This window comes from Dermacentor andersoni, chromosome 4, assembly GCF_023375885.2.
Source record: "Dermacentor andersoni chromosome 4, qqDerAnde1_hic_scaffold, whole genome shotgun sequence".
NCBI lineage: Eukaryota > Metazoa > Arthropoda > Arachnida > Ixodida > Ixodidae > Dermacentor > Dermacentor andersoni.
The window spans coordinates 158,934,374-158,961,903 of record NC_092817.1 but is presented as its reverse complement, the minus strand read 5'-3'; the positions used below and the strand labels follow the sequence as shown (position 1 = coordinate 158,961,903).

At 50.0% G+C, this 27,530-nt stretch overlaps 1 protein-coding gene and 42 non-coding genes across 43 annotated transcripts; all 43 read left to right on the top strand.

Moving 5' to 3' along the window:
• Positions 1-1,659: 1,659 nt before the first annotated feature.
• Positions 1,660-1,730, top strand: TRNAG-GCC (transfer RNA glycine (anticodon GCC)). The gene has a single exon. It is a non-coding gene; the product is annotated as a tRNA-Gly (tRNA).
• Positions 1,731-6,860: 5,130 nt separating this feature from the next.
• TRNAG-CCC (transfer RNA glycine (anticodon CCC)) lies at positions 6,861-6,931 on the top strand. Its single transcript has one exon. It is a non-coding gene; the product is annotated as a tRNA-Gly (tRNA).
• A 70-nt stretch (positions 6,932-7,001) lies between these two features.
• Positions 7,002-7,072, top strand: TRNAG-CCC (transfer RNA glycine (anticodon GCC)). The gene has a single exon. It is a non-coding gene; the product is annotated as a tRNA-Gly (tRNA).
• A 70-nt stretch (positions 7,073-7,142) lies between these two features.
• Positions 7,143-7,213, top strand: TRNAG-GCC (transfer RNA glycine (anticodon GCC)). The gene has a single exon. It is a non-coding gene; the product is annotated as a tRNA-Gly (tRNA).
• Positions 7,214-7,283: 70 nt separating this feature from the next.
• TRNAG-CCC (transfer RNA glycine (anticodon CCC)) lies at positions 7,284-7,354 on the top strand. Its single transcript has one exon. It is a non-coding gene; the product is annotated as a tRNA-Gly (tRNA).
• A 70-nt stretch (positions 7,355-7,424) lies between these two features.
• On the top strand, positions 7,425-7,495 carry TRNAG-GCC (transfer RNA glycine (anticodon GCC)). Its single transcript has one exon. It is a non-coding gene; the product is annotated as a tRNA-Gly (tRNA).
• A 70-nt stretch (positions 7,496-7,565) lies between these two features.
• TRNAG-GCC (transfer RNA glycine (anticodon GCC)) lies at positions 7,566-7,636 on the top strand. Its single transcript has one exon. It is a non-coding gene; the product is annotated as a tRNA-Gly (tRNA).
• Positions 7,637-7,706: 70 nt separating this feature from the next.
• TRNAG-CCC (transfer RNA glycine (anticodon GCC)) lies at positions 7,707-7,777 on the top strand. The gene has a single exon. It is a non-coding gene; the product is annotated as a tRNA-Gly (tRNA).
• A 126-nt stretch (positions 7,778-7,903) lies between these two features.
• LOC126530406 (uncharacterized) lies at positions 7,904-9,109 on the top strand. Its single transcript, XM_050177694.3, has one exon. It carries the CDS (start codon positions 7,904-7,906, stop codon positions 9,107-9,109), a length of 1,206 nt encoding a protein of 401 aa, XP_050033651.2.
• Positions 9,110-12,816: 3,707 nt separating this feature from the next.
• TRNAG-GCC (transfer RNA glycine (anticodon GCC)) lies at positions 12,817-12,887 on the top strand. The gene has a single exon. It is a non-coding gene; the product is annotated as a tRNA-Gly (tRNA).
• Positions 12,888-12,957: 70 nt separating this feature from the next.
• Positions 12,958-13,028, top strand: TRNAG-CCC (transfer RNA glycine (anticodon CCC)). Its single transcript has one exon. It is a non-coding gene; the product is annotated as a tRNA-Gly (tRNA).
• Positions 13,029-13,098: 70 nt separating this feature from the next.
• Positions 13,099-13,169, top strand: TRNAG-CCC (transfer RNA glycine (anticodon GCC)). The gene has a single exon. It is a non-coding gene; the product is annotated as a tRNA-Gly (tRNA).
• A 71-nt stretch (positions 13,170-13,240) lies between these two features.
• TRNAG-GCC (transfer RNA glycine (anticodon GCC)) lies at positions 13,241-13,311 on the top strand. The gene has a single exon. It is a non-coding gene; the product is annotated as a tRNA-Gly (tRNA).
• Positions 13,312-13,381: 70 nt separating this feature from the next.
• On the top strand, positions 13,382-13,452 carry TRNAG-CCC (transfer RNA glycine (anticodon CCC)). The gene has a single exon. It is a non-coding gene; the product is annotated as a tRNA-Gly (tRNA).
• Positions 13,453-13,522: 70 nt separating this feature from the next.
• On the top strand, positions 13,523-13,593 carry TRNAG-GCC (transfer RNA glycine (anticodon GCC)). The gene has a single exon. It is a non-coding gene; the product is annotated as a tRNA-Gly (tRNA).
• Positions 13,594-13,663: 70 nt separating this feature from the next.
• TRNAG-GCC (transfer RNA glycine (anticodon GCC)) lies at positions 13,664-13,734 on the top strand. Its single transcript has one exon. It is a non-coding gene; the product is annotated as a tRNA-Gly (tRNA).
• A 70-nt stretch (positions 13,735-13,804) lies between these two features.
• On the top strand, positions 13,805-13,875 carry TRNAG-GCC (transfer RNA glycine (anticodon GCC)). Its single transcript has one exon. It is a non-coding gene; the product is annotated as a tRNA-Gly (tRNA).
• A 70-nt stretch (positions 13,876-13,945) lies between these two features.
• On the top strand, positions 13,946-14,016 carry TRNAG-CCC (transfer RNA glycine (anticodon CCC)). The gene has a single exon. It is a non-coding gene; the product is annotated as a tRNA-Gly (tRNA).
• Positions 14,017-14,086: 70 nt separating this feature from the next.
• Positions 14,087-14,157, top strand: TRNAG-GCC (transfer RNA glycine (anticodon GCC)). Its single transcript has one exon. It is a non-coding gene; the product is annotated as a tRNA-Gly (tRNA).
• Positions 14,158-14,227: 70 nt separating this feature from the next.
• Positions 14,228-14,298, top strand: TRNAG-GCC (transfer RNA glycine (anticodon GCC)). Its single transcript has one exon. It is a non-coding gene; the product is annotated as a tRNA-Gly (tRNA).
• Positions 14,299-14,368: 70 nt separating this feature from the next.
• Positions 14,369-14,439, top strand: TRNAG-GCC (transfer RNA glycine (anticodon GCC)). The gene has a single exon. It is a non-coding gene; the product is annotated as a tRNA-Gly (tRNA).
• Positions 14,440-14,509: 70 nt separating this feature from the next.
• On the top strand, positions 14,510-14,580 carry TRNAG-CCC (transfer RNA glycine (anticodon CCC)). The gene has a single exon. It is a non-coding gene; the product is annotated as a tRNA-Gly (tRNA).
• Positions 14,581-14,650: 70 nt separating this feature from the next.
• Positions 14,651-14,721, top strand: TRNAG-GCC (transfer RNA glycine (anticodon GCC)). The gene has a single exon. It is a non-coding gene; the product is annotated as a tRNA-Gly (tRNA).
• Positions 14,722-14,791: 70 nt separating this feature from the next.
• On the top strand, positions 14,792-14,862 carry TRNAG-GCC (transfer RNA glycine (anticodon GCC)). The gene has a single exon. It is a non-coding gene; the product is annotated as a tRNA-Gly (tRNA).
• A 70-nt stretch (positions 14,863-14,932) lies between these two features.
• On the top strand, positions 14,933-15,003 carry TRNAG-GCC (transfer RNA glycine (anticodon GCC)). The gene has a single exon. It is a non-coding gene; the product is annotated as a tRNA-Gly (tRNA).
• Positions 15,004-15,073: 70 nt separating this feature from the next.
• Positions 15,074-15,144, top strand: TRNAG-CCC (transfer RNA glycine (anticodon CCC)). The gene has a single exon. It is a non-coding gene; the product is annotated as a tRNA-Gly (tRNA).
• Positions 15,145-15,214: 70 nt separating this feature from the next.
• TRNAG-CCC (transfer RNA glycine (anticodon CCC)) lies at positions 15,215-15,285 on the top strand. Its single transcript has one exon. It is a non-coding gene; the product is annotated as a tRNA-Gly (tRNA).
• Positions 15,286-20,329: 5,044 nt separating this feature from the next.
• TRNAG-GCC (transfer RNA glycine (anticodon GCC)) lies at positions 20,330-20,400 on the top strand. The gene has a single exon. It is a non-coding gene; the product is annotated as a tRNA-Gly (tRNA).
• Positions 20,401-20,470: 70 nt separating this feature from the next.
• On the top strand, positions 20,471-20,541 carry TRNAG-UCC (transfer RNA glycine (anticodon UCC)). Its single transcript has one exon. It is a non-coding gene; the product is annotated as a tRNA-Gly (tRNA).
• A 70-nt stretch (positions 20,542-20,611) lies between these two features.
• Positions 20,612-20,682, top strand: TRNAG-GCC (transfer RNA glycine (anticodon GCC)). The gene has a single exon. It is a non-coding gene; the product is annotated as a tRNA-Gly (tRNA).
• Positions 20,683-20,752: 70 nt separating this feature from the next.
• On the top strand, positions 20,753-20,823 carry TRNAG-CCC (transfer RNA glycine (anticodon CCC)). Its single transcript has one exon. It is a non-coding gene; the product is annotated as a tRNA-Gly (tRNA).
• Positions 20,824-20,893: 70 nt separating this feature from the next.
• Positions 20,894-20,964, top strand: TRNAG-CCC (transfer RNA glycine (anticodon CCC)). Its single transcript has one exon. It is a non-coding gene; the product is annotated as a tRNA-Gly (tRNA).
• Positions 20,965-21,034: 70 nt separating this feature from the next.
• TRNAG-GCC (transfer RNA glycine (anticodon GCC)) lies at positions 21,035-21,105 on the top strand. Its single transcript has one exon. It is a non-coding gene; the product is annotated as a tRNA-Gly (tRNA).
• A 70-nt stretch (positions 21,106-21,175) lies between these two features.
• TRNAG-CCC (transfer RNA glycine (anticodon CCC)) lies at positions 21,176-21,246 on the top strand. The gene has a single exon. It is a non-coding gene; the product is annotated as a tRNA-Gly (tRNA).
• A 70-nt stretch (positions 21,247-21,316) lies between these two features.
• Positions 21,317-21,387, top strand: TRNAG-CCC (transfer RNA glycine (anticodon CCC)). Its single transcript has one exon. It is a non-coding gene; the product is annotated as a tRNA-Gly (tRNA).
• Positions 21,388-21,457: 70 nt separating this feature from the next.
• TRNAG-CCC (transfer RNA glycine (anticodon CCC)) lies at positions 21,458-21,528 on the top strand. The gene has a single exon. It is a non-coding gene; the product is annotated as a tRNA-Gly (tRNA).
• A 70-nt stretch (positions 21,529-21,598) lies between these two features.
• Positions 21,599-21,669, top strand: TRNAG-GCC (transfer RNA glycine (anticodon GCC)). Its single transcript has one exon. It is a non-coding gene; the product is annotated as a tRNA-Gly (tRNA).
• Positions 21,670-26,658: 4,989 nt separating this feature from the next.
• Positions 26,659-26,729, top strand: TRNAG-GCC (transfer RNA glycine (anticodon GCC)). Its single transcript has one exon. It is a non-coding gene; the product is annotated as a tRNA-Gly (tRNA).
• A 70-nt stretch (positions 26,730-26,799) lies between these two features.
• Positions 26,800-26,870, top strand: TRNAG-GCC (transfer RNA glycine (anticodon GCC)). Its single transcript has one exon. It is a non-coding gene; the product is annotated as a tRNA-Gly (tRNA).
• Positions 26,871-26,985: 115 nt separating this feature from the next.
• TRNAG-GCC (transfer RNA glycine (anticodon GCC)) lies at positions 26,986-27,056 on the top strand. Its single transcript has one exon. It is a non-coding gene; the product is annotated as a tRNA-Gly (tRNA).
• Positions 27,057-27,126: 70 nt separating this feature from the next.
• On the top strand, positions 27,127-27,197 carry TRNAG-GCC (transfer RNA glycine (anticodon GCC)). Its single transcript has one exon. It is a non-coding gene; the product is annotated as a tRNA-Gly (tRNA).
• Positions 27,198-27,267: 70 nt separating this feature from the next.
• TRNAG-CCC (transfer RNA glycine (anticodon CCC)) lies at positions 27,268-27,338 on the top strand. Its single transcript has one exon. It is a non-coding gene; the product is annotated as a tRNA-Gly (tRNA).
• Positions 27,339-27,408: 70 nt separating this feature from the next.
• On the top strand, positions 27,409-27,479 carry TRNAG-CCC (transfer RNA glycine (anticodon CCC)). The gene has a single exon. It is a non-coding gene; the product is annotated as a tRNA-Gly (tRNA).
• The last annotated feature ends 51 nt before the right edge of the window (positions 27,480-27,530 follow it).

Below are 27,530 nucleotides of genomic sequence, written 5' to 3'. Positions count from 1 at the left end.
ATCGTTTTTCTTCAAGTTGCACAAAAACACACTTCCCGTTAAGACCTGGCTTCATGAGAAGGGTATTTTCATCCCCTGGAGCACCGACTGCTTATTATGTAAAAAACCGGAAACCAGAGAACATGCATTCTTAGATTGCTGGGACGCCATCTTTCACTGGGATGTTCTGCAGAGAACATTGAAAAAACAGTTACCCCTGGACCCATATGGAATACGCTTCTTACCGATTGATAACGCCGAGGATGTCCCGTATGACCTTATTATAATCCTGAGCCTCCACGCTATGTGGAAAACTAGATTGCAATTTCAAAACGGAGACATTGTTGTTCGACCGGCTCGGGAAAACTTCATTGAGAGTGTTGTGTGTCTAAGAGATGCTTTCAAAGCGCTGCCTGATCCACCACAATGGATCTCCTTATTTGATGAATTAGCGTTGTTAAAAAGATTTTAGTACCGTGTTGGCCAAAGTGTGGTCCACACGTTTTATCTTTGTAAACCTTGATTGAGTACGTTGAAGTCGGCAATGAAGAAAAAAAAAGTCGGTGGTTCAGTGGTAAAGTACTCGCCTGCCACGCGGGTGGCCCGGGTTAGATTCCCGGCCGACGCAGTTTATTTTTGAAAGGGGCTGTGAGAGGAAGCGGAAAGAACCAAACTGTGTATAGTTACCAGCCAAAGGCGTCGGTGGTTCAGCGATGTCGTCGGCGATGTGCGCGACCCTTTTCTGCGCACCGTATGTCAGCTAAGGTTGAGTAACGCTTTGCCGGCACATGTTGTTAGCACGGCAAGCATGACGGGAACGCTGCGTGGTTATTTCAAGGAAGTGGTCGACAGTGTACACTTCCTTTCTGTTCGTTTTACAAATGATTATCTTTCTGAAGTGAAAAGGAAAATATTGTATAGAGATGTATGCGACATAGTGTTCCCAGTGCCCTTATACAGATCCATATACAGTGGAGGGCCAGGACAGGACGTACTCAAACGAGTAAAACATATGCAGGTGCCACCAGGGGTAAAGACCTTCTTCTTTAAGCTACACACCGGAACGCTCTCCGTGAAGACGTTTCTGGAGGAAAGGGGTTGTCTCGTACCTTGGGGGTCGCACTGCTTGATATGCAAGAAGCCCGAAAATATAGATCACGTTTTCCTACATTGCTGGGCGGCAGTTTTCTTCTGGGACGTCTTAAAGCGAACCCTGAAGAAAGAGCTACCGGTGGACCCCCAAGGTATCAGGTATCTGGCCATTAAAGATGACGACGGGGTTCCCTATGACTTTGTTATGTTGAATGCTCTGCACTGTATATGGCGGGCCCGTATGGCAGGGTACCATTGCGATCCTGACGCTAGGCCAGCTCGTGCTTATTTCAAAGAATGTATCTCGCGATTTATTGAAATTCAGAAACTAGAGGAATGTGTACCGGATTGGCTGTCAAGGCTAGAACCCCTGACAGCCATGAAGGAATTTTAGTTTGACAACGCCAGTCCAATATGGACAGACGGCTCAATTGTGCGGTTCCTATCCTTAGGCACCTTCCGTTGGTGTTTTTTTTTTTTTTGTGTGTGTTTCTTCCAATGGTTGGAATTTGTGATACATAAGTGTGTGATAACTGTATCGTCTGAGTAATGTCGAAGACCGGCAATAAATAAAAAAAAAAAAAAAAGGCGTCGGTGGTTCAGTGGTAGAATACTCGCCTGCCACGCGGGTATCCCGGGTACGATTCCCGGCCGACGCAGTTTATTTTTGAAAGGGGCTGTGAGAGGATGCGGAAAGAACCAAACTGTGTATAGTAACCAGCCAAGGGCGTCGGTGGTTCAGTGGTAGAATACTAGCCTGCCACGCGGGTGGCCCGATTTCGATTCCCGGCCGAGGCAGTTTATTTTTGAAAGGGGCTGTGAGAGGAAGCGGAAAGAACCAAACTGTGTATAGTTACCAGCCAAAGGCGTCGGTGGTTGATTCTGCTTCCGGCAGCCGAGCTGAGCGGTCGGCAGAATCATGGGCTCCAGTGGAGCAGCGACAGCGGCCACTTTTGGCCGCGGAAACAGGCTCAACGATGATAAGGATTATGCTTTTATTCTGCCGCAGCTGCCTAAAGGACAACTGGTGATTAACACCGTCTTTTTGCACGGTGATGTACGTGCGAGGCCGTACAAGGTGGAGGATTTCAGGGATGCCCTTCTGCCGACGGGCCTGCTGCCTGATGTGGTATGCATAGGGGCTTACCAAATCAACCATGTCTGGGCAGTGACCCTCTGCGATGCAGCTGCAACGAAAAAGCTGCTTGCCCTGAAGGAACTTCAAGTGAAGGGACGACGGTGCCTCATCGTTGACCCGCAGGACCAACAGGTGAAGCTTAGGCTTCACTGGCTGCTCTACGGCGTTGCCGACGAGGACGTCCGGACGGCTTTCGCGGCTTTCGGCAAGGTGGAGGAGGTGAGCCGGGAGCGGTGGCGCGTTGAAGGCATGGGAACCAAGACCTCAACCACCAGGACCGTCCTTCTCAAGCTGAAGGCCAGCATGAAAGTGGAAGACCTCCCCCATCAGATCCGCGTTGGTGGAGAGTTAGCCTTGGTTGTCGTTCCCGGTCGACCGATGCAGTGCCTGCGCTGCCACGGCACGGGACATGTCCGCCGTGAGTGCAGAGTCCCACGTTGTACCCGGTGCAGACGTTTCGGCCACGTCGACGCTGAATGCGTGAAGTCCTATGCCGCTGTGACCGGCCCACCAGCGAATGATGTTGCGGCAGAGCACGTGATGGACGTGGCCGAGGCGGAGGACGCGGCTAAAGGAACCGGTGACATGGTGTCGACAGCGACAACTACAGGGACGACGACTTTGGAGGTAGACGTAAAGGCGGCTGAGGCTACCCAGAAACCGAGTAGGGCGGAACAGGTCGCTACGACTGAGGTGCAGACGACGGGAAGCGTCAGTGAAGACGCACCTGACGACGCGACCGCAATGCAGGAGGACGAGAGCGTCACCGACGACGACCATACTGGGGCTCTTGCTGCCTCCGTCAAGCGCACCCACGACCAGACGAAGGACCGCGAGGATCGGGCAACCAGCACCAGTGAGGGACCGCCGACGAAGACGCCTCATGGGAGGCGGTTGGGCTACAAGCCAAAGCCCAATGTACCGCCTGAAAAGAAGCCTGCCGACAAAGCGGCCACGTCTAAGGACACCAACAAGCCGGGAGGTCCCGGAGGCGGCTAGCCGAGGGCTAGTCGTGAGCGGTAAGCACCATGCTCCGGGCCTACTTTTCTTTTAGATCAAGATGGCTCAAATACCGTCCCTTAGGATTGCTACATTAAACGTGAGAGGCCTGGCGGCTAGTCGTAGGCAAAGTCAGGTCCTACGGTTAGTCATTGACCACGACATAGACGTACTAGCCGTCCAGGAAACGAAGGTTGAAGGAGAGGAGGGGACCGGGAGCATGGTGCGACGTTTCACGACTAGGTTTTTTGTGGTGGTTAGCCATGCGTTAGGCACGGCTGGAGGGTGCGTTCTTCTTGTGAAAAAGCTGCCTGGACTGCAGATTCAAAATATTTTTTCGTGTCAGTCAGGAAGGACTGTTCTCTGTGATATTGTTATGTGTGATGCTGAGTTCCGCGTTATATGCGTATATGCGCCGAATTCAGTAGATGAGCGCGTCCGTTTTTTTTCGAACCTTTCACAATATGTATGTTGTAATATGCGCGTGATGCTGTTAGGTGACTTTAATTGTGTGTTAAGTGCTGGAGACAGAGTCAATAATACAGGTGTGCGTGACCGAAGCAGTGAAGTGTTATCAAATTTAATTAATGAAAATGAACTCGATGATGTTTTTGAATGTCTGGAAGGGGGGCGTCAAGTGACTTTCACCCGTTTTCAGGGCAGCAGCCATGCGCGTTTGGACCGAATTTACATTTCATTGGATACAATTCCAAGATGCCACAGTTATTGTGTAGTACCAGTGTCGTTTTCAGATCACTGCCTGGTGAAATGTAACGTAGGTATAATGAAAAGGAGACATGTATTTAACTGGGATATGTGGAAAATGAATGCCTTGTTACTAAATGACCAGCCCTTTTTACAGGTAGTACGGGATGCGGTTAATGAAGTTCAATGTGATGTTGTGGGAACAATCGTCGACAAGTGGGAAAGTTTTAAACAAAAGATTAAAATGAAAGCGATAGAAAGATCCAGTTGTAAAAAATTCGAGAAGGAAATGAAAGAAAAGGGTTTAAGAACACTGCTTGGGCAGCTGCTAACGCTTGAGTGCAAAGAGCCTGGTGCGTACAAACACGATGTGCGAAACGTCAAAGAAAAACTAGAACTGTTTGACAAGGAACGCTATCAAGGTGCCATCGTGCGAGCACGTGCAGATGCACTAGCGGCAGGGGAGACGCCCACGAAAAGGGCGCTCGGTTTAGAGAAGGCGTATGGACGAAGAAACCATGTCGACCAGATTTTAGTGAATGGGAATGTCGTTGACGACAGTGATAGCATTCGTCAAGCCTTCTTTGAGCACTACCAGTCGCTTTTTGCATTTCAGGAAGCGAATGTTGACGGTTTTAAAGCAGGTTTTCTGCATCGCATGCCACGTTTGAGTGATGATGTGAAAAAGCGATTAGAAGAAAAAATAATGGAGAGAGAAGTCGAAAAGGCAATCGACGATTTGAACATGGGTAAATCACCAGGACCTGATGGACTCAGCGCAGGTCTATATAAAGCTTTTAAAAGAGAGCTGGCGCCTTTGCTAGCACACGTATTTAATGATGCATACGAGAAGAAATCGTTACCACCTTCCTTCGGAAAAACGCACACCATTCTAATACCGAAGAGCGATCAAATAGACAAACTCAGATTAGTGTCATCCTACAGACCAATTTCACTAACAAACGTCGATTATAAAATATTTATGAAGGTTTTAGCTAGCAGACTTCAAGGCGTCATCAAGGAAATAGTCGCAGACCATCAAACTTGTAGCATCAAAGGGCGATCTATCTTTTCAAACATCCATAAGATGCGATGTGTGCTCGAGTGCTGTGACGTCACCGGTGGCGGTGTTGCAGTTCTTCAGCTCGACCTAGAGAAAGCGTTCGATTGTGTTGCTCACGTTATTTTGTTTGCCATCTTAGATCATGTTAATGTCGGTTCCATCATCACTGAGGGCGTGGCCTTGGCGTACCAGAATTGCACAACAAGATTAATTGTTAATAAGTCTCTGGGGGCCCCCATCAACGTCATGCGTTCAGTGCGCCAAGGCTGCCCCCTCAGCCCGCTGTTATTTGCTATCTACGTAGAAGCAATGTGTGTAGCAATTAATGAAAATGACGGAATACGGGGTTTCAGATTGGCAGCGACAGAAGTGAAGTTGCTTGCATATGCAGATGACATTGCAGTGTGTTGCACTGACCAACCGAGCGTAACGGAAACAATCTCTGTAGTAAAGCATTTCTGTGCCGTAACGGGTAGCAGAGTAAACTGGGGCAAATCTCTAGGGCTGTGGCACGGGGACTGGGTTTCTGCACCCGACTATTTCGCGAACATGAACTGGGTGAGAACTCCGACAAGGTATCTGGGTGTTCCCCTAGACAGGTACAATAGCAGCGACGAATACTGGAGGAACCAAACCAAAGAACTGAAAGAAAAAGTAGATAAACGGAAAGGTAATAACCTGTCCATATTTGCAAGAGCGACAGTTTGTAACGCGTTTTTTATTACTAAGTTATATTACGTCCTGCAAGCACTGTATTGTTCTAGAGTAAATGTGCAAAGGCTGCACAGAGTGTTCGCGGTTTTCATCTGGGGATCAACATGGGAACGGTGCAGCCGAACAAATTTGTTCAGAAGAGTGAAGGATGGGGGTGTGGGGCTGGCGCATCTTTTTGTTCGTCAAGTTGTGAACCGATTTTTGTTTTTTCGCGATGTGCGCGACCCTTTTCTGCGCACCGTATGTCAGCTAAGGTTGAGTAACGCTTTGCCGGCACATGTTGTTAGCACGGCAAGCATGACGGGAACGCTGCGTGGTTATTTCAAGGAAGTGGTCGACAGTGTACACTTCCTTTCTGTTCGTTTTACAAATGATTATCTTTGTGAAGTGAAAAGGAAAATATTGTATAGAGATGTATGCGACATAGTGTTCCCAGTGCCTTTATACAGATCCATATACAGTGGAGGGCCAGGACAGGACGTACTTAAAAGAGTAAAACATATGCAGGTGCCACCAGGGGTAAAGACCTTCTTCTTTAAGCTACACACCGGAACGCTCTCCGTGAAGACGTTTCTGGAGGAAAGGGGTTGTCTCGTACCTTGGGGGTCGCACTGCTTGATATGCAAGAAGCCCGAAAATATAGATCACGTTTTCCTACATTGCTGGGCGGCAGTTTTCTTCTGGGACGTCTTAAAGCGAACCCTGAAGAAAGAGCTACCGGTGGACCCCCAAGGTATCAGGTATCTGGCCATTAAAGATGACGACGGGGTTCCCTATGACTTTGTTATGTTGAATGCTCTGCACTGTATATGGCGGGCCCGTATGGCAGGGTACCATTGCGATCCTGACGCTAGGCCAGTTCGTGCTTATTTCAAAGAATGTATCTCGCGATTTATTGAAATTCAGAAACTAGAGGAATGTGTACCGGATTGGCTGTCAAGGCTGGAACCCCTGACAGCCATGAAGGAATTTTAGTTTGACAACGCCAGTCCAATATGGACAGACGGCTCAATTGTGCGGTTCCTATCCTTAGGCACCTTCCGTTGGTGTTTCTTTTTTTGTGTGTTTCTTCCAATGTTTGAAATTTGTGACACATAAGTGTGTGATAACTGTATCGTCTGAGTAATGTCGAAGACCGGCAATAAATAAAAAAAAAAAAAAAAAAAAAAGGCGTCGGTGGTTCAGTGGTAGAATACTCGCCTCCCACGCGGGTCGCCCGGGTTCGTTTCCCGGCCGACGCAGTTTCTTTTTTAAAAGAGCGGTCCGATGAAGCGGAACGATCCAAACTGGTGTTTAGTAGTCAGCAACTTCGCGTCGGTGGTTCAGTGGTAGGATACTCGCCTCCCACGCGGGTCGCCCGGGTTCGATTCCCGGCCGACGGAGTTTCTTTTTGAAAAGAGCGGTCCGATGAAGCGGAACGATCCAAACAGGTGTTTAGTAGTCAGCAACTTCGCGTCGGTGGTTCAGTGGTAGAATACTCGCCTGCCACGCGGGTGGCCCGGGTTCGATTCCCGGCCGACGCAGTTTCTTTTTGAAAAGAGCGGTCCGATGAAGCGGAACGATCCAAACTGGTGTTTAGTAGTCAGCAACTTCGCGTCGGTGGTTCAGTGGTAGAATACTCGCCTCCCACGCGGGTCGCCCGGGTTCGTTTCCCGGACGACGCAGTTTCTTTTTGAATAGAGCGGTCCGATGAAGCGGAACGATCCAAACTGGTGTTTAGTAGTCAGCAACTTCGTGTCGGTGGTTCAGTGGTAGAATACTCGCCTGCCACGCGGGTGGCCCGGGTTCGATTCCCGGCCGACGCAGTTTCTTTTTGAAAAGAGCGGTCCGATGAAGCGGAACGATCCAAACTGGTGTTTAGTAGTCAGCAACTTCGCGTCGGTGGTTCAGTGGTAGAATACTCGCCTGCCACGCGGGTGGCCCGGGTTCGATTCCCGGCCGACGCAGTTTCTTTTTGAAAAGAGCGGTCCGATGAAGCGGAACGATCCAAACTGGTGTTTAGTAGTCAGCAGCTTCGCGTCGGTGGTTCAGTGGTAGAATACTCGCCTCCCACGCGGGTCGCCCGGGTTCGTTTCCCGGCCGACGCAGTTTCTTTTTCAAAAGAGCGGTCCGATGAAGCGGAACGATCCAAACTGGTGTTTAGTAGTCAGCAACTTCGCGTTGGTGGTTCAGGATTCGGCTTTCTGCCGCGCTAGCGAGCGGACGTGCCGATCATGAGCTCCGTAGGAGCAGCTTCAGCGGCCCAGCAGGGCCGCTGTACCAGGAGTTTTGCCTCAGAAGACCCGGAATACCAAGTTTTGCTGCCTCAATTGCCGACAGGTCGGATAGTTTTAAATACAGTTTTTCTGCATGCGGATGTGCGTGCCAGGCCGTATCGTGTGGAACATTTCCGAGATGCGTTGGCTAGCTTAGGCCTACTTGCTGATGTCATCGCCCTAGGGGCGTATCAGATGAGCCACGTTTGGGCGGTTACTTTCAAGAGTGACGAAGGCGTGAAAAAGCTTTCAAGCGCCAAGAACCTCAAGGTGAATGAACATCGGTGCATTGTCGTTGATCCAGCCAATCAGGCCGTGCGGCTGAAGCTGCATTGGATGCTCCATAACGTGTCGGACGAGGATATACGAACAGCCCTGTTACCGTTCGGAAAGGTCACGGACGTTTTCCATGAAAAGTGGAGTGTTCAAGGAGTTCAAGACAAAGCATCGTCGACACGGGCGGTGTCCCTGGTACTGAAGACGGGTATGACCGTAGAAGACCTGCCCCATCAACTTCGTGTAGCTGGTGAGCAGACCCTTGTTGTGGTACCGGGCAGAGCACCCCTTTGCCTGAAGTGCCGAAACACCGGACATGTCCGACGTGACTGCCGCGTCCCGAGATGTGCAGTATGCCGTCGCTACGGCCACCAGGATACGGAATGTGTTAAGACTTACGCATCCGTCGCAGGACCTGCGCTTCGAGAGGACGTGGCTGACCTGTTAATGGACGAGGCTGACGTTGATGAGGCTTCCCGCGTGCTAGTACCACCGGCGGACAGAGTTGCAACACCTTCTGTGCCGGTTGCTAAATCCACGATGGTGGTAAATGTGCTGCCTACGGGCCCGAAAGATGCAGTGCAAAGGGCATGCGACGAAGGAGCCAAAGAAGAATCGGCCGTAAAATCCGCCACTGCCGAGGAGGCCGCCACGGAGCACGGACCGGCAACTCCCTTGATGGACGTCGAAGAATCGAGTGCAAGCAATGCGGCTATGAAAAGAGCGAGAGACTCGACCGGAAACCTGGACGGCAACCTGGACGGCAACCTTGACAACGGGGCCAAAGACGAGCCGCCGCCAAAAGCGCAGGCGGGTCGTCGTGTGCCCGTGCGCCTGAAGCCAAACATCCCGCCGGACAGACGGCCGGCGGCAAAACCGCCTAAGTAGGACCCGGCGCCTACTGGGGCGCCCGGACTAACGTCGTGAAGAGATGGCGTCCTTTTTGGAATCGGGCTTCGCGTACCCTCTAAAGGTACGCGTGTGGATCGAGTGGTTTTCAGTGCAGAAGTTATGCATGCAAATTTGTCTACAGTGTGTCCGGATCGCGTGTTCTTCAGCGGCACCGTGCGATCGGCTTGCTTTTGCAGATAAATGGCGGTGAAACTAGAGAGAGCACTGAGAGTTGCCACGTTAAATGTTCGTGGCCTTGGAGCGCGAAGGAGGCAATATCAACTTAGCCGCTTGTGTATGGAGAAGGAACTCGATGTAGTTGCCTTACAAGAAACTAAGGTCGAAACCCAAGAGCAGACCGATCGCATGGTGACGCCTTTCACGGCGCATTACAATGTGTGCGTGTGCCATGCGAATGGCACATCAGGCGGATGTGCGCTGTTAATACGGAAGAGTGCTGGTATTATTGAAGAAAGTGTAACTGTTTCTGAAACTGGCCGCTTGCTTATTGTAGATTTTTCTTTTTCTCACGATTTGTGGCGGTTCATATGCGTTTATGCGCCAAACAATGTGAATGATCGATTTTTGTTTTTTGAATGTATCGAGCAGTATCTAAGATGTGATCGCTTCGTCATATTTCTTCGTGATTTTAACTGTGTGTGTTCTCCGGAAGACCGACTAAAAAGGGAAAGGGTTCGCGATAAAAGTGCTCTCCTTTTGAGCAGACTAATTGAAGACCACAACTTAGAAGATGTTGGCCTAACCCTCACTGATGGTATGATTCCGCAGTACACGCACATTCAGCGAAATAGCCGAGCAAGGCTGGACAGAGTGTATGTTTCTGACGACTTGATCACCCTTTGTAATAGTTATAACGTCGCACCGCAATCGTTCACGGACCATAGCTTGGTAAGCTTCTCGATTGGGGAAAAATTTAAAAGAACACGATTCAACTGGAACATGTGGAAATTCAACGAAAAGCTGCTTGATGATGAACCATTTGTGCGCAGAGTTAAGGAAAAGATAACAGAGTTGATGACAAATGAGGATGAATATTTTACTGCCACATGGGAGGAATTTAAGATTCAAGTTAAGTTCATTGCAATAGAAAGAGGAAGCAGCCTTCAGCACGATAAAGTACAGAAACAAAGAGAGCTGCAAAGACAGCTAGAATATCTGTCAAGCGCACAAAATGCGGGTCACGATCTATTAGCTGAAAACGTAAAGAAAGTAAGACGCGAGCTTGAAGTTATCGACGCCGAGCGATACAAAGCAGCAGTTATACGCGCTAGAAGTGAACGCCTATGGATGGGTGAGATACCAAACAAACGGGCAATGAGCGATGAAAAGCGTCACGCGTCAAGAAATGAGATCCAACAGATACGTTTTCAAAACGAGGTGACGTCAGACGCTTCGTCGATTGAGAAAGCTTTTGTGGAGCACTATCGCGAATTGTTCGGCAATGTGACGCGTTCTGGACTGGTCTTCGAGAGTGAATTCATGAGCGAGATGCCAAGGTTGGATGACGACGTTAGAGAAAGTCTTGAGAGACCAATAGCTGTGTCCGAGATCGAAAGGGCGATAGAAGAACTGCCATCAGGCAAATCGCCAGGGCCGGACGGCCTAGGCGCCGCTTTTTACAAGGCATTCAGTCAGGAGTTTGCGTGTATATTGCACCGACTACTCTCAGAGGCGTATGAAATTAAAAAAGTACCACCCTCATTCCGGACTTCACACATAGTATTAATTCCGAAAACCGATGACCGGGAAAAACTCCTTTCAGTAGGTTCATACAGACCGATAAGTCTGACCAACACAGATTACAAAATATTTATGAAAGTACTGGCTCAACGATTTCAAAGCGTGATTCAGCAGCTTGTAGGGCCACACCAGACGTGTGGCATTAAAGGCCGCACCATTTTTACGAACACCCACATTGCAAGGAATGTGCTCGAATGTTGTGATGGCATTGGGGGTCGGGTGGCCATGTTGCAGCTAGACCTTGCGAAGGCGTTCGACCGGGTGTCACATGAGGTGCTTTTCGCTATACTGCAGTACTGTAATGCTGGGAGTGTCATTGTACATGGCGTTAAAATGGCTTATGAAGACTGTTACACGCAGCTTATAGTTAATAAGTGTCTTAGTTCGCGGGTGCCACTCCGCTCGTCTGTACGGCAAGGCTGTCCCTTGTCTCCTTTGCTTTTTGCCCTGTACCTCGAACCCTTTTGTATGGCAGTCATACGGGATGAAAACATTCGTGGTTTTAGGCTGCACGCCGCAGAAGTTAAAATGCTAGCTTATGCAGATGACGTCGCCGTCTTTTGTGAAGACAGGGAAAGCGTGGTCGAGGCTGTCCGCCTTGCAAGATCCTTTTGTAGGTACACTGGTGCCCAGATAAACTTCGAAAAAAGTGTTGGGATATGGCATGGAAGCTGGGACGCGACACCCACGAAATTCGCCGGTATGCAGTGGACTACAGTGCCTTCACTGTATCTAGGAGTGCCCCTTGAGCACTATCGGGACTCGACACAGTTGTGGACCGGACAAATAGAATCAATGAAAGAAAAGATAAAAGGATGGCAGGGCCGGGGATTGTCAGTGTTTGCACGTGCTTCAGCTTGCAATATATTTTTAATTGCCAAAGTTTGGTACATACTGCAAGTAATGTTCATGTCCCGTGTAAACGTTCAAAAAATGCATCGAGTGTTTGCTATCTTCATCTGGAACTCCACTTGGGAGCGATCCAGTCGAACAAATCTTTTTCGCACAGTTCGAAATGGGGGCCTTGGGCTCTCACACTTGTTCATTAGACAGATCGTATCGCGGTTCATCTTCCTGCGAGATGAAAGAAATGTTTTTCTACGTACAGTCATTCAGGCGAAAATGACAACAGAACTGCCTGAATTTGTTGTGTCCACATCTAGTGCTATCACTAGAGCGACTGGTTACTATCGTGAAGTCGTTGCAGCTTTTAGAATACTCTGCGCACGTTTTTCGCTGGAGTATTTGTGCTCAGTGAGAAGAAAGAAACTGTACGCAGATTTAGTTGACAGCATGTTACCTATCCCACTGTATAGGAGTGTTCACTGTGGATGCCCAGGAAAAGATGTGCTGAAACGAGTCAAAAGGATGCCTGTAAGACCTGCTGCGAAAACTTTCTTTTTCCACCTACACACGAACACCCTCCCCGTTAAAGTATGGCTAGAACAGAAAGGAATATTCGTACCCTGGACTACCGATTGCCTGCTGTGTAAAAAGCCTGAAACAATTGAACACGCCTTCATTGAGTGTTGGGACGCTGTCTTTCACTGGGACATCTTGCAGCGCACTCTTAAAAAAGAACTCCCCATAAACCCCTATGGAATTCGGTTCCTTCCAGTTGAAAGCGATGACGGGCCACCGTTCGACATGTTCATGTTGCTGGGCCTCCACAGTTTGTGGAAAACAAGAATGGCTATACGTCATGCTGATGTGAATGTGTGCTCTGCGCGAGAGAACTTCATTGAAAGTATGTCACTATTACGAGAAGTGTATCGTGCACAAGGCGAAACCCCAGACTGGGTTAGCATCCTTGATGAGCTGGTGTGCCTCAAGAAATTTTAGCGACCATCCCACCTGATGTGATGTGGGTGCACTGTGTATATGAATTTGTTTTTTTTTTGTGTGTTAATGTCTAAGCAGGCAATAAAGAAAAAAAAAAAAAAGCGTTGGTGGTTCAGTGGTAGAATACTCGCCTGCCACGCGGGTGGCCCGGGTTCGATTCCCGGCCGACGCAGTTTCTTTTTGAAAAGAGCGGTCCGATGAAGCGGAACGATCCAAACTGGTGTTTAGTAGTCAGCAACTGCGCGTCGGTGGTTCAGTGGTAGAATACTCGCCTCCCACGCGGGTCGCCCGGGTTCGATTCCCGGCCGACGCAGTTTCTTTTTGAATAGAGCGGTCCGATGAAGCGGAACGATCCAAACTGGTGTTTAGTAGTCAGCAACTTCGCGTCGGTGGTTCAGTGGTAGAATACTCGCCTCCCACGCGGGTCGCCCGGGTTCGTTTCCCGGCCGACGCAGTTTCTTTTTTTAAAAGAGCGGTCCGATGAAGCGGAACGATCCAAACTGGTGTTTAGTAGTCAGCAACTTCGCGTCGGTGGTTCAGCTGTAGAATACTCGCCTGCCACGCGGGTGGCCCGGGTTCGATTCCCGGCCGACGCAGTTTCTTTTTGAAAAGAGCGGTCCGATGAAGCGGAACGATCCAAACTGGTGTTTAGTAGTCAGCAACTTCGCGTCGGTGGTTCAGTGGTAGAATACTCGCCTCCCACGCGGGTCGCCCGGGTTCGTTTCCCGGCCGACGCAGTTTCTTTTTGAATAGAGCGGTCCGATGAAGCGGAACGATCCAAACTGGTGTTTAGTAGTCAGCAACTTCGCGTCGGTGGTTCAGTGGTAGAATACTCGCCTGCCACGCGGGTGGCCCGGGTTCGATTCCCGGCCGACGCAGTTTCTTTTTGAAAAGAGCGGTCCGATGAAGCGGAACGATCCAAACTGGTGTTTAGTAGTCAGCAACTTCGCGTCGGTGGTTCAGTGGTAGAATACTCGCCTGCCACGCGGGTGGCCCGGGTTCGATTCCCGGCCGACGCAGTTTCTTTTTGAAAAGAGCGGTCCGATGAAGCGGAACGATCCAAACTGGTGTTTAGTAGTCAGCAACTTCGCGTCGGTGGTTCAGTGGTAGAATACTCGCCTGCCACGTGGGTGGCCCGGGTTCGATTCCCGGCCGACGCAGTTTCTTTTTGAAAAGAGCGGTCCGATGAAGCGGAACGATCCAAACTGGTGTTTAGTAGTCAGCAACTTCGCGTCGGTGGTTCAGTGGTAGAATACTCGCCTCCCACGCGGGTCGCCCGGGTTCGTTTCCCGGCCGACGCAGTTTCTTTTTGAATAGAGCGGTCCGATGAAGCGGAACGATCCAAACTGGTGTTTAGTAGTCAGCAACTTCGCGTCGGTGGTTCAGTGGTAGAATACTCGCCTGCCACGCGGGTGGCCCGGGTTCGATTCCCGGCCGACGCAGTTTCTTTTTGAAAAGAGCGGTCCGATGAAGCGGAACGATCCAAACTGGTGTTTAGTAGTCAGCAACTTCGCGTCGGTGGTTCAGTGGTAGAATACTCGCCTGCCACGCGGGTGGCCCGGGTTCGATTCCCGGCCGACGCAGTTTCTTTTTGAAAAGAGCGGTCCGATGAAGCGGAACGATCCAAACTGGTGTTTAGTAGTCAGCAACTTCGCGTCGGTGGTTCAGTGGTAGAATACTCGCCTGCCACGTGGGTGGCCCGGGTTCGATTCCCGGCCGACGCAGTTTCTTTTTGAAAAGAGCGGTCCGATGAAGCGGAACGATCCAAACTGGTGTTTAGTAGTCAGCAACTTCGCGTCGGTGGTTCAGTGGTAGAATACTCGCCTCCCACGCGGGTCGCCCGGGTTCGTTTCCCGGCCGACGCAGTTTCTTTTTGAATAGAGCGGTCCGATGAAGCGGAACGATCCAAACTGGTGTTTAGTAGTCAGCAACTTCGCGTCGGTGGTTCAGTGGTAGAATACTCGCCTGCCACGCGGGTGGCCCGGGTTCGATTCCCGGCCGACGCAGTTTCTTTTTGAAAAGAGCGGTCCGATGAAGCGGAACGATCCAAACTGGTGTTTAGTAGTCAGCAACTTCGCGTCGGTGGTTCAGTGGTAGAATACTCGCCTGCCACGCGGGTGGCCCGGGTTCGATTCCCGGCCGACGCAGTTTCTTTTTGAAAAGAGCGGTCCGATGAAGCGGAACGATCCAAACTGGTGTTTAGTAGTCAGCAACTTCGCGTCGGTGGTTCAGTGGTAGAATACTCGCCTGCCACGTGGGTGGCCCGGGTTCGATTCCCGGCCGACGCAGTTTCTTTTTGAAAAGAGCGGTCCGATGAAGCGGAACGATCCAAACTGGTGTTTAGTAGTCAGCAACTTCGCGTCGGTGGTTCAGTGGTAGAATACTCGCCTCCCACGCGGGTCGCCCGGGTTCGATTCCCGGCCGACGCAGTTTCTTTTTGAAAAGAGCGGTCCGATGAAGCGGAACGATCCAAACTGGTGTTTAGTAGTCAGCAACTTCGCGTCGGTGGTTCAGTGGTAGGATACTCGCCTCCCACGCGGGTCGCCCGGGTTCGATTCCCGGCCGACGCAGTTTCTTTTTGAAAAGAGCGGTCCGATGAAGCGGAACGATCCAAACTGGTGTTTAGTAGTCAGCTACTTCGCGTCGGTGGTTCAGGGATTCCACTTCCGGCCACCACAGCGTGCGGACGCGGAATGTCGGCTCCCGCAAGGGCGGTGTTTGCGGCCCAAAAGGGCCGCGGTATCAGGTTTATGGATGCTGCTACACAGGAGTACCAGATTATTTTGCCGCAATTGCCGAAAGGTACGACCGTCTCTAATACCGTCTTTTTGCACGGGGATGTCAAGGCGAGGCCCCATCGCGTAGAACATTTTCGAGACGCGCTAGACCGTCTGCAGTTGATGCCGGAAGTGTTGGCTTTAGGAGCCTATCAAATGAATCACGTATGGGCTATTACCTTCAAAGATGAAAAAGGAAAGAAGTTGCTGACTACGGAAGCGTTAACTGTGAAGGGTGAGCGATGTTTGGTGATTGACCCACGCAACCAAGACGTACGCATGAAGCTTTACTGGCTGCTGCACACCACACCAGATGAGGACGTGCGAGCGGCGCTGGCACCCTTCGGAACAGTGACCGAGATGTCAAAGGAAAAGTGGCGTGTAGCCGGATGCAGTGACAAAGGGTCGCACACAAGACTCGTGTCTTTATGCTTGAAACCTGGCCTTACCACAGAAGATCTTCCGCATCAGCTACGTGTCGGCGAGGACCACGCACTCGTGTTGGTGCCTGGCAGAGCACCGCTCTGCCTCCGGTGTCACGGCACCGGTCATATACGGCGCGAGTGCCGCGTTCCACGTTGCGGGATCTGTCGTCGCTTCGGCCACGAAGATACCCAGTGCGTGCGAAGTTACGCGAATGTGACAGGGTTTGGCCAGAGCGACGTGATAAACGAACACCTAATGGATCAAGCTGACGCAGAGGACACAGCTGGGGCGGGTGAGGTCCAGCCTAACTCTGACGAGGCGCCAGCCGCTACGAGCCATGACAAAGAGCAGCCGGAGGAAGCCAGCAAAGAAGACAAGATGGCACAGAAGCAGGCGACAGAAAGCAGCGAAGAAGGCGAAGCTGTGCTCGGAACCGCCGAGAAGACCATGGACGAGAGCTCTGGAATCGTCGGCGGCAGCGCAGAGGCGGTGAATAGCGGCCATTCAACCGCTGTTTCAAAAAGACCACGAGATGAAAGCGTTGGAAAGGCTGGAAAAGGAGAAGACCGGAGTGCAGCTGAAGGACCGCCTGCCAAGACTACCACCTCTCGGCGGCTTTCGCTGAAACCCAAACCGAACGTGCCTCCGGACAAGAGGACACCGCCAGCAGTGCCCCTCCCATAGGGGGCCCGCTGGTTTGTAGTAAGGAACGAATGAACTGAGGGTGGACGTGTACGTTGCAGTTTCCATGATGTGTGCCGACAAGGAAGACGCGAGGGCTTCGACCAGTGTGGCGGAGCCATTTAACGATGTCGTCCAGTCCAGGGCTGTAAGTCCGTTACCAGTAAACTTGCATCAGACGCCAAGTAGTCCGTCTGTCCCTCAGCTTTCTAAACATGGCTTAAAAATAGGGACACTCAATGTGCGTGGCTTGTCGACGAGAAAGCGGCAAGCTCAGCTTAAAAGGCTATTAATTGACCATGACATTGATATTCTTGCAGTTCAGGAGACAAAAATTGAAGGTGAGGAACAGACGGATAGAATGGTTGAAATGTTTAAATCAAATTACAATGTTTGTGTTAGTCATGCTAATGGGAAGTCTGGAGGATACGTTATTTTTCTGCGTAACACTGTCGGTATTATTGAAGAAACTGTAGTAGCGCTCGATAATGGCCGATTAGTTATGTGTGACCTATCTTGCAATGAAGTAGACTGGAGAATTATCTGTATTTACGCCCCGAACAAAGCAAATGAGCGAAAAGTGTTTTTTGAATATATGGCCACCTTCATAAATTGTGATAGGAGAATTCTTTTATTAGGTGATTTTAATTGTGTATATTTGCCCGAGGATACATCTAAAGATGTGTTCATGAACCACAAGAGTGCAGAAATGCTCCGATCCACCGTTCAAGAGTATCACCTTGTTGATGTGGGTGATGTACTACGTGAACACCAAGTAATGTTCACTCATTTTCAAGGGCGGAGTCACGCAAGGCTCGACAGGGCGTATGTGTCCGTGGAACTGGTACCGACTTGTAATCAATACACGGTTAAACATGTCAGCTTTAGTGACCACAGTTTAGTGATGTTCACAATTGGATCAAAAGTGAAGGAGTACCGATTTAATTGGCAGCTGTGGAAGCTCAATGACAAGTTGCTACAGGACGAAAGATTCGTGGACGAAGTAACGGAAAAAATTAAAGAATTGCGTGCGAGAGAGCCTAAAAAATGGTTCTATGCGTGGGATCAATTTAAAAGCGAGGTGAAAAGTTTGGCAATTCAAAGGGCGTGTGTTTTAAGCCGTCAGGCTAAACAGCAAGAAATAGAACTAAACAGTACGCTGAAGTATGTTGTAGATGTTGAAAGCGCAGTCCCTGGGCATTTTACGACTGAAATCAAAGAAACAAAAGAGCAGCTGGAAGCCATTCAGACTGAAAGATACGAGGCAGCGGTCATAAGATCACGCGCCGAGCGCATCTGGTTAGATGAAGCCCCGACGAAACGAGCACTCGGAGACGAAAAGAGATATGCGACAAAGAAACAAATCAAAGAAATTTGCTATCGCGGCGTTCTTTCACGTGATCAAGAAACCATCCGAAGCGCATTCGAAGAAAGGTATTCTAACTTGTTTAACAGTAAAGTAGAAATAACTGAGGAGTTCAAGACACATCTTTTGCCACTCGTGCCAGTACTGCAGGACGAAGTAAAGACGGAACTCGAGAAACCTATAATTATTGAAGAGTTAGAACGAGCAATCGATGAGCTTAGTAAGACAAAGGCTCCGGGGCCCGATGGCCTAGGGCCTAGCTTTTACAAGTTTTTCAAGCGTCAAATGGCGGAAATACTCTACAACATCATAACTGAAGCGCACGAAGTTAAACGCCTGCCTCCATCTTTCAGTTCCAGCCATATTGTCCTGATACCAAAGACTGATGAGCCTGCCAAGTTGCAGTCGGTCGAAGCATATCGACCAATTAGTCTCACGAACGTTGATTATAAGGTGTACATGAAGGTCCTGGCCAAAAGGCTCCAGTCAGTTATTACTTCTGTGGTTGGCCCACATCAGACATGTGGTGTTAAGGGGAGAACGATATTAACCAACATCCACACAGCGAGAAGCGTTCTCGAGTGCTGTGACGTAACCCGCGGACACGTGGCCATGGTACAGTTAGACCTAGAGAAAGCCTTCGATAAGGTTGCCCACAGCATATTGTTTGCTCTGCTCGAACACATCAACATTGGAAAAGTTATTCAAGAAGGGGTGCGAATGGCATACGCGGACTGCAGTGCAAGGCTCATAATTAATAACAAGCTGAGTGCTAGTATACCGGTTCGGTCGAGTGTACGTCAGGGATGCCCGGCCTCGCCCTTGCTTTTCGCCATATTTCTAGAGCCATTCTGTTTAAAGGTGTTGCACAACGAGAAGATCAATGGATTCCGACTGCATATGCACGAAGTTAAAATCCTGTCATATGCTGATGACATAGCAATTTTTTGTGGCGACCAAGACAGCATTGTTGAGGCAGTCAAAGATGCGAAAATGTTTTGTAGTCTTACTGGTAGTGCCATAAGCTGGCAGAAAAGCATCGGTTTTTGGCACGGAGAATGGGAAAGTACGCCTGCTTATGTGGAAAATATCAAATTCATCCAGAATCCCTCTCGATATCTAGGAGTCCCATTGGAACACTATCGTGATGCAAAAATGCATTGGGTAGGTGAAATAGAACGAGTCAAAGCACAGACGGTGAAGTGGGGTGGTCACAACCTGTCTATGTTCGGACGTGCAACAGTGTGTAATTTGTTTCTGGTAGCAAAGCTGTTCTACCTACTGCAAGTTTTATGTATGTCCAGAGTATGCGTGCAGAAATTGCACCGAATTTTTGCTGTTTATATATGGGGATCGTCATGGGAGCGCACAACTCGTTTAAACTTGTTCCATCCCATGCGCAAAGGAGGCTTGGGCCTATCTCATTTATTCCTAAAGCAGGTAGTTTCAAGATTTTGCTTTTTACGAGACCAAAGAGATGGTTTTTTGCGATCCGTAATTCAATGGCGATTGTGTGATGCGTTGCCCGATTACATTGTGACGTCACATGCTGGACCTAAGGAAGCGATCAAAGGCTTCTGGTCAGAGGTGGTGAATGCTTATCGCCTCCTCAGTGCACATTTTTCCGCAGATTACTTGCATACTGCAAAACGAAAACGATTGTATAAAGACTTATTAGATATTATGTGCCCAGTGCCTGTGTACCGAGCTCTGTATAACTTAGGACGCGAGAAGGACGTATTGAACCGGGTGAAAAAGATGCCTGTGAAGGCGACCACTAAATCATTTTTCTTTTGTCTGCACACTGGTACGCTCCCTGTCAAGCCGTGGCTCCAAGAGAAAGGATTCTTCCTTCCTTGGGGCGTTAACTGCAACATTTGCCAAAAGCCTGAAACAATAGAGCACATATTCCTAGACTGCTGGGATTCAGTATTTCTGTGGGACATTCTCCAGCGAACAATTAAGAAGGATTTGCCGTTGACCACTTTTGGTATTAAGTTCTTGCCGGTGACTGACATAGAGGGCGTGCCATGTGATATGGTGATGCTCCTCTGTATGCACAGCGTGTGGAAGACTAGGATAGCTGCAAGAAATGAGGAGCTGAATCTAAGACCAGCCAGGGACTATTTCATTGACGATATTATTTATGTGCGCGAAGTCTTAAAAACCCAAACAGAGCCACCACACTGGCTACCTATCCTTGATCAGCTAGTGATGATCAAGCATTTTTAACTAAGCTCCACATTTGAATGCGCAGCGGTTCCTCTTTTTGACATCACTGCATATGTTGAATTCAGAGATTGAATTCGTGTTTTGTATATCCTATATGTACAGTTCTCAAAACAGGAAATAAAGAAAAAAAAAGCGTCGGTGGTTCAGTGGTAGAATACTCGCCTGCCACGCGGGTGGCCCGGGTTCGATTCCCGGCCGACGCAGTTTCTTTTTGAAAAGAGCGGTCCGATGAAGCGGAACGATCCAAACTGGTGTTTAGTAGTCAGCAGCTTCGCGTCGGTGGTTCAGTGGTAGAATACTCGCCTTCCACGCGGGTCGCCCGGGTTCGTTTCCCGGCCGACGCAGTTTCTTTTTCAAAAGAGCGGTCCGATGAAGCGGAACGATCCAAACTGGTGTTTAGTAGTCAGCACCTTCGCGACGGTGGTTCAGTGGTAGAATACTCGCCTGCCACGCGGGTGGCCCGGGTTCGATTCCCGGCCGACGCAGTTTCTTTCTGAAAAGAGCGGTCCGATGAAGCGGAACGATCCAAACTGGTGTTTAGTAGTCAGCAACTTCGCGTCGGTGGTTCAGTGGTAGAATACTCGCCTCCCACGCGGGTCGCCCGGGTTCGATTCCCGGCCGACGCAGTTTCTTTTTGAAAGGAGCGGTCCGATGAAGCGGAACGATCCAAACTGGTGTTTAGTAGTCAGCAACTTCGCGTCGGTGGTTCAGTGGTAGAATACTCGCCTCCCACGCGGGTCGCCCGGGTTCGTTTCCCGGCCGACGCAGTTTCTTTTTGAATAGAGCGGCCCGATGAAGCGGAACGATCCAAACTGGTGTTTAGTAGTCAGCAACTTCGCGTCGGTGGTTCAGTGGTAGAATACTCGCCTGCCACGCGGGTGGCCCGGCTTCGATTCCCGGCCGACGCAGTTTCTTTCTGAAAAGAGCGGCCCGATGAAGCGAAACGATCCAAACTGGTGTTTAGTAGTCAGCAACTTCGCGTTGGTGGTTCAGTGGTAGAATACTCGCCTCCCACGCGGGTCGCCCGGGTTCGATTCCCGGCCGACGCAGTTTCCTTTTGAAAAGAGCGGTCCGATGAAGCGGAACGATCCAAACTGGTGTTTAGTAGTCAACAACTTCGCGTCGGTGGTTCAGTGGTAGAATACTCGCCTCCCACGCGGGTCGCCCGGGTTCGATTCCCGGCCGACGCAGTTTCTTTTTGAAAAGAGCGGTCCGATGAAGCGGAACGATCCAAACTGGTGTTTAGTAGTCAGCAACTTCGCGTCGGTGGTTCAGTGGTAGAATACTCGCCTCCCACGCGGGTCGCCCGGGTTCGTTTCCCGGCCGACGCAGTTTCTTTTTGAATAGAGCGGTCCGATGAAGCGGAACGATCCAAACTGGTGTTTAGTAGTCAGCAACTTCGCGTCGGTGGTTCAGTGGTAGAATACTTGCCTGCCACGCGGGTGGCCCGGGTTCGATTCCCGGCCGACGCAGTTTCTTTTTGAAAAGAGCGGTCCGATGAAGCGGAACGATCCAAACTGGTGTTTAGTAGTCAGCAACTTCGCGTTGGTGGTTCAGTCATTCTGCTTCCGGCAGCCGAGCTGAGCGGTCAGCAGAGTCATGGGCTCCAGTGGAGCGGCGACAGCGGCCACTTTTGGCCGCGGAAACAGGCAAAGTGACGATAAGGAGTATGCATTTATCTTGCCCCAACTGCCTAAAGGACAAGTGGTGATTAACACCGTCTTTTTGCACGGTGATATTCGCGCCAGACCTTACAAGGTCGAAGATTTTAGAGACGCCCTACTGCCGACGGGACTATTGCCTGACGTGGTATGCATAGGGGCGTACCAGATCAACCACGTCTGGGCAGTGACCCTCAGCGATGCGACTGCCACAAGAAGGATGCTGGACCTCAAGGAACTACAAGTTAAGGGACGACGGTGCGTCATCGTTGACCCGCAGGACCAGCAGGTGAAGATTAGGCTTCACTGGTTGCTGTACGGCGTTGCCGACGAGGACGTCCGGACGGCGTTCGCGGCTTTCGGCAAGGTGGAGGAGGTGAGCCGTGAGCGGTGGCGCGTGGAAGGCATGGGCACCAAGACCTCAACGACCAGAACCGTCCTCCTCAAACTGAAGGGCAGCGTGAAGGTGGAGGACCTTCCTCATCAGATCCGCGTCGGCGGTGAGTTGGCCTTGGTCGTCGTTCCTGGTCGACCGATGCAGTGCCTACGCTGTCACGGCACGGGACACGTCCGCCGAGAGTGCAGAGTCCCCCGCTGTTCCCGGTGCAGACGTTTCGGCCACGTCGACGCGGATTGCGTCAAGTCTTATGCCGCTGTGACAGGCCCACCAGCTATTGACGTGGCGGCAGAGCACGTGATGGACGTGGCCGAGGCGGAGGACGCGGCTAAAGGAACCGGTGACATGGTGTCGACAGCGACAACTACAGGGACGACGACTTTGGAGGTAGACGTAAAGGCGGCTGAGGCTACCCAGAAACCGAGTAGGGCGGAACAGGTCGCTACGACTGAGGTGCAGGCGACGGGAAGCGTCAGTGAAGACGCACCTGACGACGCGACCGCAATGCAGCAGGACGAGGGCGTCACTGACGACGACCGTATTGGGGCTCTTGCTGCTTCCGTCAAGCGCTCCCACGACCAGACGAAGGACCGCGAGGATCGGGCAACCAGCACCAGCGACGGACCGCCGACGAAGACGCCTCATGGGAGGCGGATGGGATTCAAGCCAAAGCCCAACGTACCGCCTGAAAAGAAGCCTGTCGACAAAGCGCCCACGCCTAAGGATACCAACAAGCCGGGAGGTCCCGGAGGCGGCTAGCCGATGGCTAGTCGTGAGCGGTAAGCACCATGCTCCGGGCCTACTTTTCTTTTAGATCAAGATGGCTCAAATACCGTCCCTTAGGATTGCCACATTAAACGTGAGAGGGCTGGCGGCTAGTCGTAGGCAAAGTCAGGTCCTACGGTTGGTCACTGACCACGACATAGACGTACTAGCCGTCCAGGAAACTAAGGTTGAAGGAGAGGAGGGGACCGGGAGCATGGTGCGACGTTTCACGACTAGGTTTTTTGTGGTAGTTAGCCATGCGTTAGGCACGGCTGGAGGGTGCGTTCTTCTTGTGAAAAAGCTGCCTGGACTGCAGATTCAAAATATTTTTTCGTGTCAGTCAGGAAGGATTGTTCTCTGTGATATTGTTATGTGTGATGCTGAGTTCCGCGTTATATGCGTATATGCGCCGAATTCAGTAGATGAGCGCGTCCGTTTTTTTTCGAACCTTTCACAATATGTATGTTGTAATATGCGCGTGATGCTGTTAGGTGACTTTAATTGTGTGTTAAGTGCTGGAGACAGAGTCAATAATACAGGTGTGCGTGACCGAAGCAGTGAAGTGTTATCAAATTTAGTTAATGAAAATGAAGTCGATGATGTTTTTGAATGTCTGGAAGGGGGGCGTCAAGTGACTTTCACCCGTTTCCAGGGCAGCAGCCATGCGCGTTTGGACCGAATTTACATTTCATTGGATACAATTCCAAGATGCCACAGTTATTGTGTAGTACCAGTGTCGTTTTCAGATCACTGCCTGGTGAAATGTAACGTAGGTATAATGAAAAGGAGACATGTATTTAACTGGGATATGTGGAAAATGAATGCCTTGTTACTAAATGACCAGCCCTTTTTACAGGTAGTACGGGATGCGGTTAATGAAGTTCAATGTGATGCTGCGGGAACAATCGTCGACAAGTGGGAAAGTTTTAAACAAAAGATTAAAATGAAAGCTATAGAAAGATCCAGTTGTAAAAAATTCGAGAAGGAAATGAAAGAAAAGGGTTTAAGAACACTGCTTGGGCAGCTGCTAACGCTTGAGTGCAAAGAGCCTGGTGCGTACAAAGATGATGTGCGAAACGTCAAAGAAAAACTTGAACTGTTTGACAAGGAACGCTATCAAGGTGCCATCGTGCGAGCACGAGCAGATGCACTAGCGGCAGGGGAGACGCCCACGAAAAGGGCGCTCGGTTTAGAGAAGGCGTATGGACGAAGAAACCATGTCGACCAGATTTTAGTGAATGGGAATGTCGTTGACGACAGTAATAGCATTCGTCAAGCCTTCTTTGAGCACTACCAGTCGCTTTTTGCATTTCAGGAAGCGAATGTTGACGGTTTTAAAGCAGGTTTTCTGCATCGCATGCCACGTTTGAGTGATGATGTTAAAAAGCGATTAGAAGAAAAAATGATGGAGAGGGAGGTCGAAAAGGCAATCGACGATTTGAACATGGGTAAATCACCGGGACCTGATGGACTCAGCGCAGGTCTATATAAAGCGTTTAAAAGAGAGCTGGCGCCTTTGCTAGCACACGTATTTAATGATGCATACGAGAAGAAATCGTTACCACCTTCCTTCGGAAAAACGCACACCATTCTAATACCGAAGAGCGATCAAATAGACAAACTCAGATTCGTGTCATCCTACCGACCGATTTCACTAACAAACGTCGATTATAAAATATTTATGAAGGTTTTAGCTAGCAGGCTTCAAGGCGTCATCAGGGAAATAGTCGCAGACCATCAAACTTGTGGCATCAAAGGGCGATCTATTTTTTCAAACATCCATAAGATGCGATGTGTGCTCGAGTGCTGTGACGTCACCGGTGGCGGTGTTGCAGTTCTTCAGCTCGACCTAGAGAAAGCGTTCGATTGTGTTGCTCACGTTATTTTGTTTGCCATCTTAGATCATGTTAATGTCGGTTCCATCATCACTGAGGGCGTGGCCTTGGCGTACCAGAATTGCACAACAAGATTAATTGTTAATAAGTCTCTGGGGGCCCCCATTAACGTCATGCGTTCAGTGCGCCAAGGCTGCCCCCTCAGCCCGCTGTTATTTGCTATCTACGTAGAAGCAATGTGTGTAGCAATTAATGAAAATGACGGAATACGGGGTTTCAGATTGGCAGCGACAGAAGTGAAGTTGCTTGCATATGCAGATGACATTGCAGTGTGTTGCACTGACCAACCGAGCGTAACGGAAACAATATCTGTAGTTAAGCATTTCTGTGCCGTAACGGGTAGCAGAGTGAACTGGGGCAAATCGCTAGGGCTGTGGCACGGGGACTGGTTTTCTGCACCCGACTGTTTCGCGAACGTGAACTGGGTGAGAACTCCGACAAGGTATCTGGGTGTTCCCCTAGACAGGTACAATAGCAGCGACGAATACTGGAGGAACCAAACCAAAGAACTGAAAGAAAAAGTAGATAAATGGAAAGGTTATAACCTGTCCATTTTTGCAAGAGCGACAGTTTGCAACGCGTTTTTTATTACTAAGTTATATTACGTCCTGCAAACACTGTATTGTTCTAGAGTAAATGTGCAAAGGCTGCACAGAGTGTTTGCGGTTTTCATCTGGGGATCAACATGGGAACGGTGCAGCCGAACAAATTTGTTCAGAAGAGTGAAGGATGGGGGTGTGGGGCTGGCGCATCTTTTTGTTCGTCAAGTTGTAAACCGTTTTTTGTTTTTTCGCGATGTGCGCGACCCTTTTCTGCGCACCGTATGTCAGCTAAGGTTGAGTAACGCTTTGCCGGCACATGTTGTTAGCACGGCAAGCTTGACGGGAACGCTGCGTGGTTATTTCAAGGAAGTGGTCGACAGTGTACACTTCCTTTCTGTTCGTTTTACAAATGATTATCTTTGTGAAGTGAAAAGGAAAATATTGTATAGAGATGTATGCGACATAGTGTTCCCAGTGCCCTTATACAGATCCATATACAGTGGAGGGCCAGGACAGGACGTACTTAAACGAGTAAAACATATGCAGGTGCCACCAGGGGTAAAGACCTTCTTCTTTAAGCTACACACCGGAACGCTCTCCGTGAAAACGTTTCTGGAGGAAAGGGGTTGTCTCGTACCTTGGGGGTCGCACTGCTTGATATGCAAGAAGCCCGAAAATATAGATCACGTTTTCCTACATTGCTGGGCGGCAGTTTTCTTCTGGGACGTCTTAAAGCGAACCCTGAAGAAAGAGCTACCGGTGGACCCCCAAGGTATCAGGTATCTGGCCATTAAAGATGACGACGGGGTTCCCTATGACTTTGTTATGTTGAATGCTCTACACTGTATATGGCGGGCCCGTATGGCAGGGTACCATTGCGATCCTGACGCTAGGCCAGCTCGTGCTTATTTCAAAGAATGTATCTCGCGATTTATTGAAATTCAGAAACTAGAGGAATGTGTACCGGATTGGCTGTCAAGGCTAGAACCCCTGACAGCCATGAAGGAATTTTAGTTTGACAACGCCAGTCCAATATGGACAGACGGCTCAATTGTGCGGTTCCTATCCTTAGGCACTTTCCGTTGGTGTTTCTTTTTTTGTGTGTTTCTTCCAATGGTTGGAATTTGTGATACATAAGTGTGTGATAACTGTATCGTCTGAGTAATGTCGAAGACCGGCACTAAATAAAAAAAAAAAAAAAGCGTTGGTGGTTCAGTGGTAGAATACTCTCCTGCCACGTGGGTGGCCCGGGTTCGATTCCCGGCCGACGCAGTTTCTTTTTGAAAAGAGCGGTCCGATGAAGCGGAACGATCCAAACTGGTGTTTAGTAGTCAGCAACTTCGCGACGGTGGTTCAGTGGTAGAATACTCGCCTGCCACGCGGGTGGCCCGGGTTCGATTCCCGGCCGACGCAGTTTCTTTCTGAAAAGAGCGGTCCGATGAAGCGGAACGATCCAAACTGGTGTTTAGAAAAGAGCGGTCCGATGAAGCGGAACGATCCAAACTGGTGTTTAGTAGTCAGCTACTTCGCGTCAGTGGTTCAGTGGTAGAATACTCGCCTGCCACGCGGGTGGCCCGGGTTCGATTCCCGGCCGACGCAGTTTCTTTTTGAAAAGAGCGGTCCGATGAAGCGGAACGATCCAAACTGGTGTTTAGTAGTCAGCAACTTCGCGTTGGTGGTTCAGTGGTAGAATACTCGCCTGCCACGTGGGTGGCCCGGGTTCGATTCCCGGCCGACGCAGTTTCTTTTTGAAAAGAGCGGTCCGATGAAGCGGAACGATCCAAACTGGTGTTTAGTAGTCAGCAACTTCGCGTCGGTGGTTCAGTGGTACAATACTCGCCTCCCACGCGGGTCGCCCGGGTTCGATTCCCGGCCGACGCAGTTTCTTTTTTAAAAGAGCGGTCCGATGAAGCGGAACGATCCAAACTGGTATTTAGTAGTCAGCAACTTCGCGTCGGTGGTACAGTGGTAGAATACTCGCCTCCCACGCGGGTCGCCCGGGTTCGTTTCCCGGCCGACGCAGTTTCTTTTTGAATAGAGCGGTCCGATGAAGCGGAACGATCCAAACTGGTG

Bases quoted from the DNA above. Each gene is read 5' to 3' on its own strand.
- LOC126530406 (XM_050177694.3), top strand. From the start codon at position 7,904: ATGAGCTCCGTAGGAGCAGCTTCAGCGGCCCAGCAGGGCCGCTGTACC.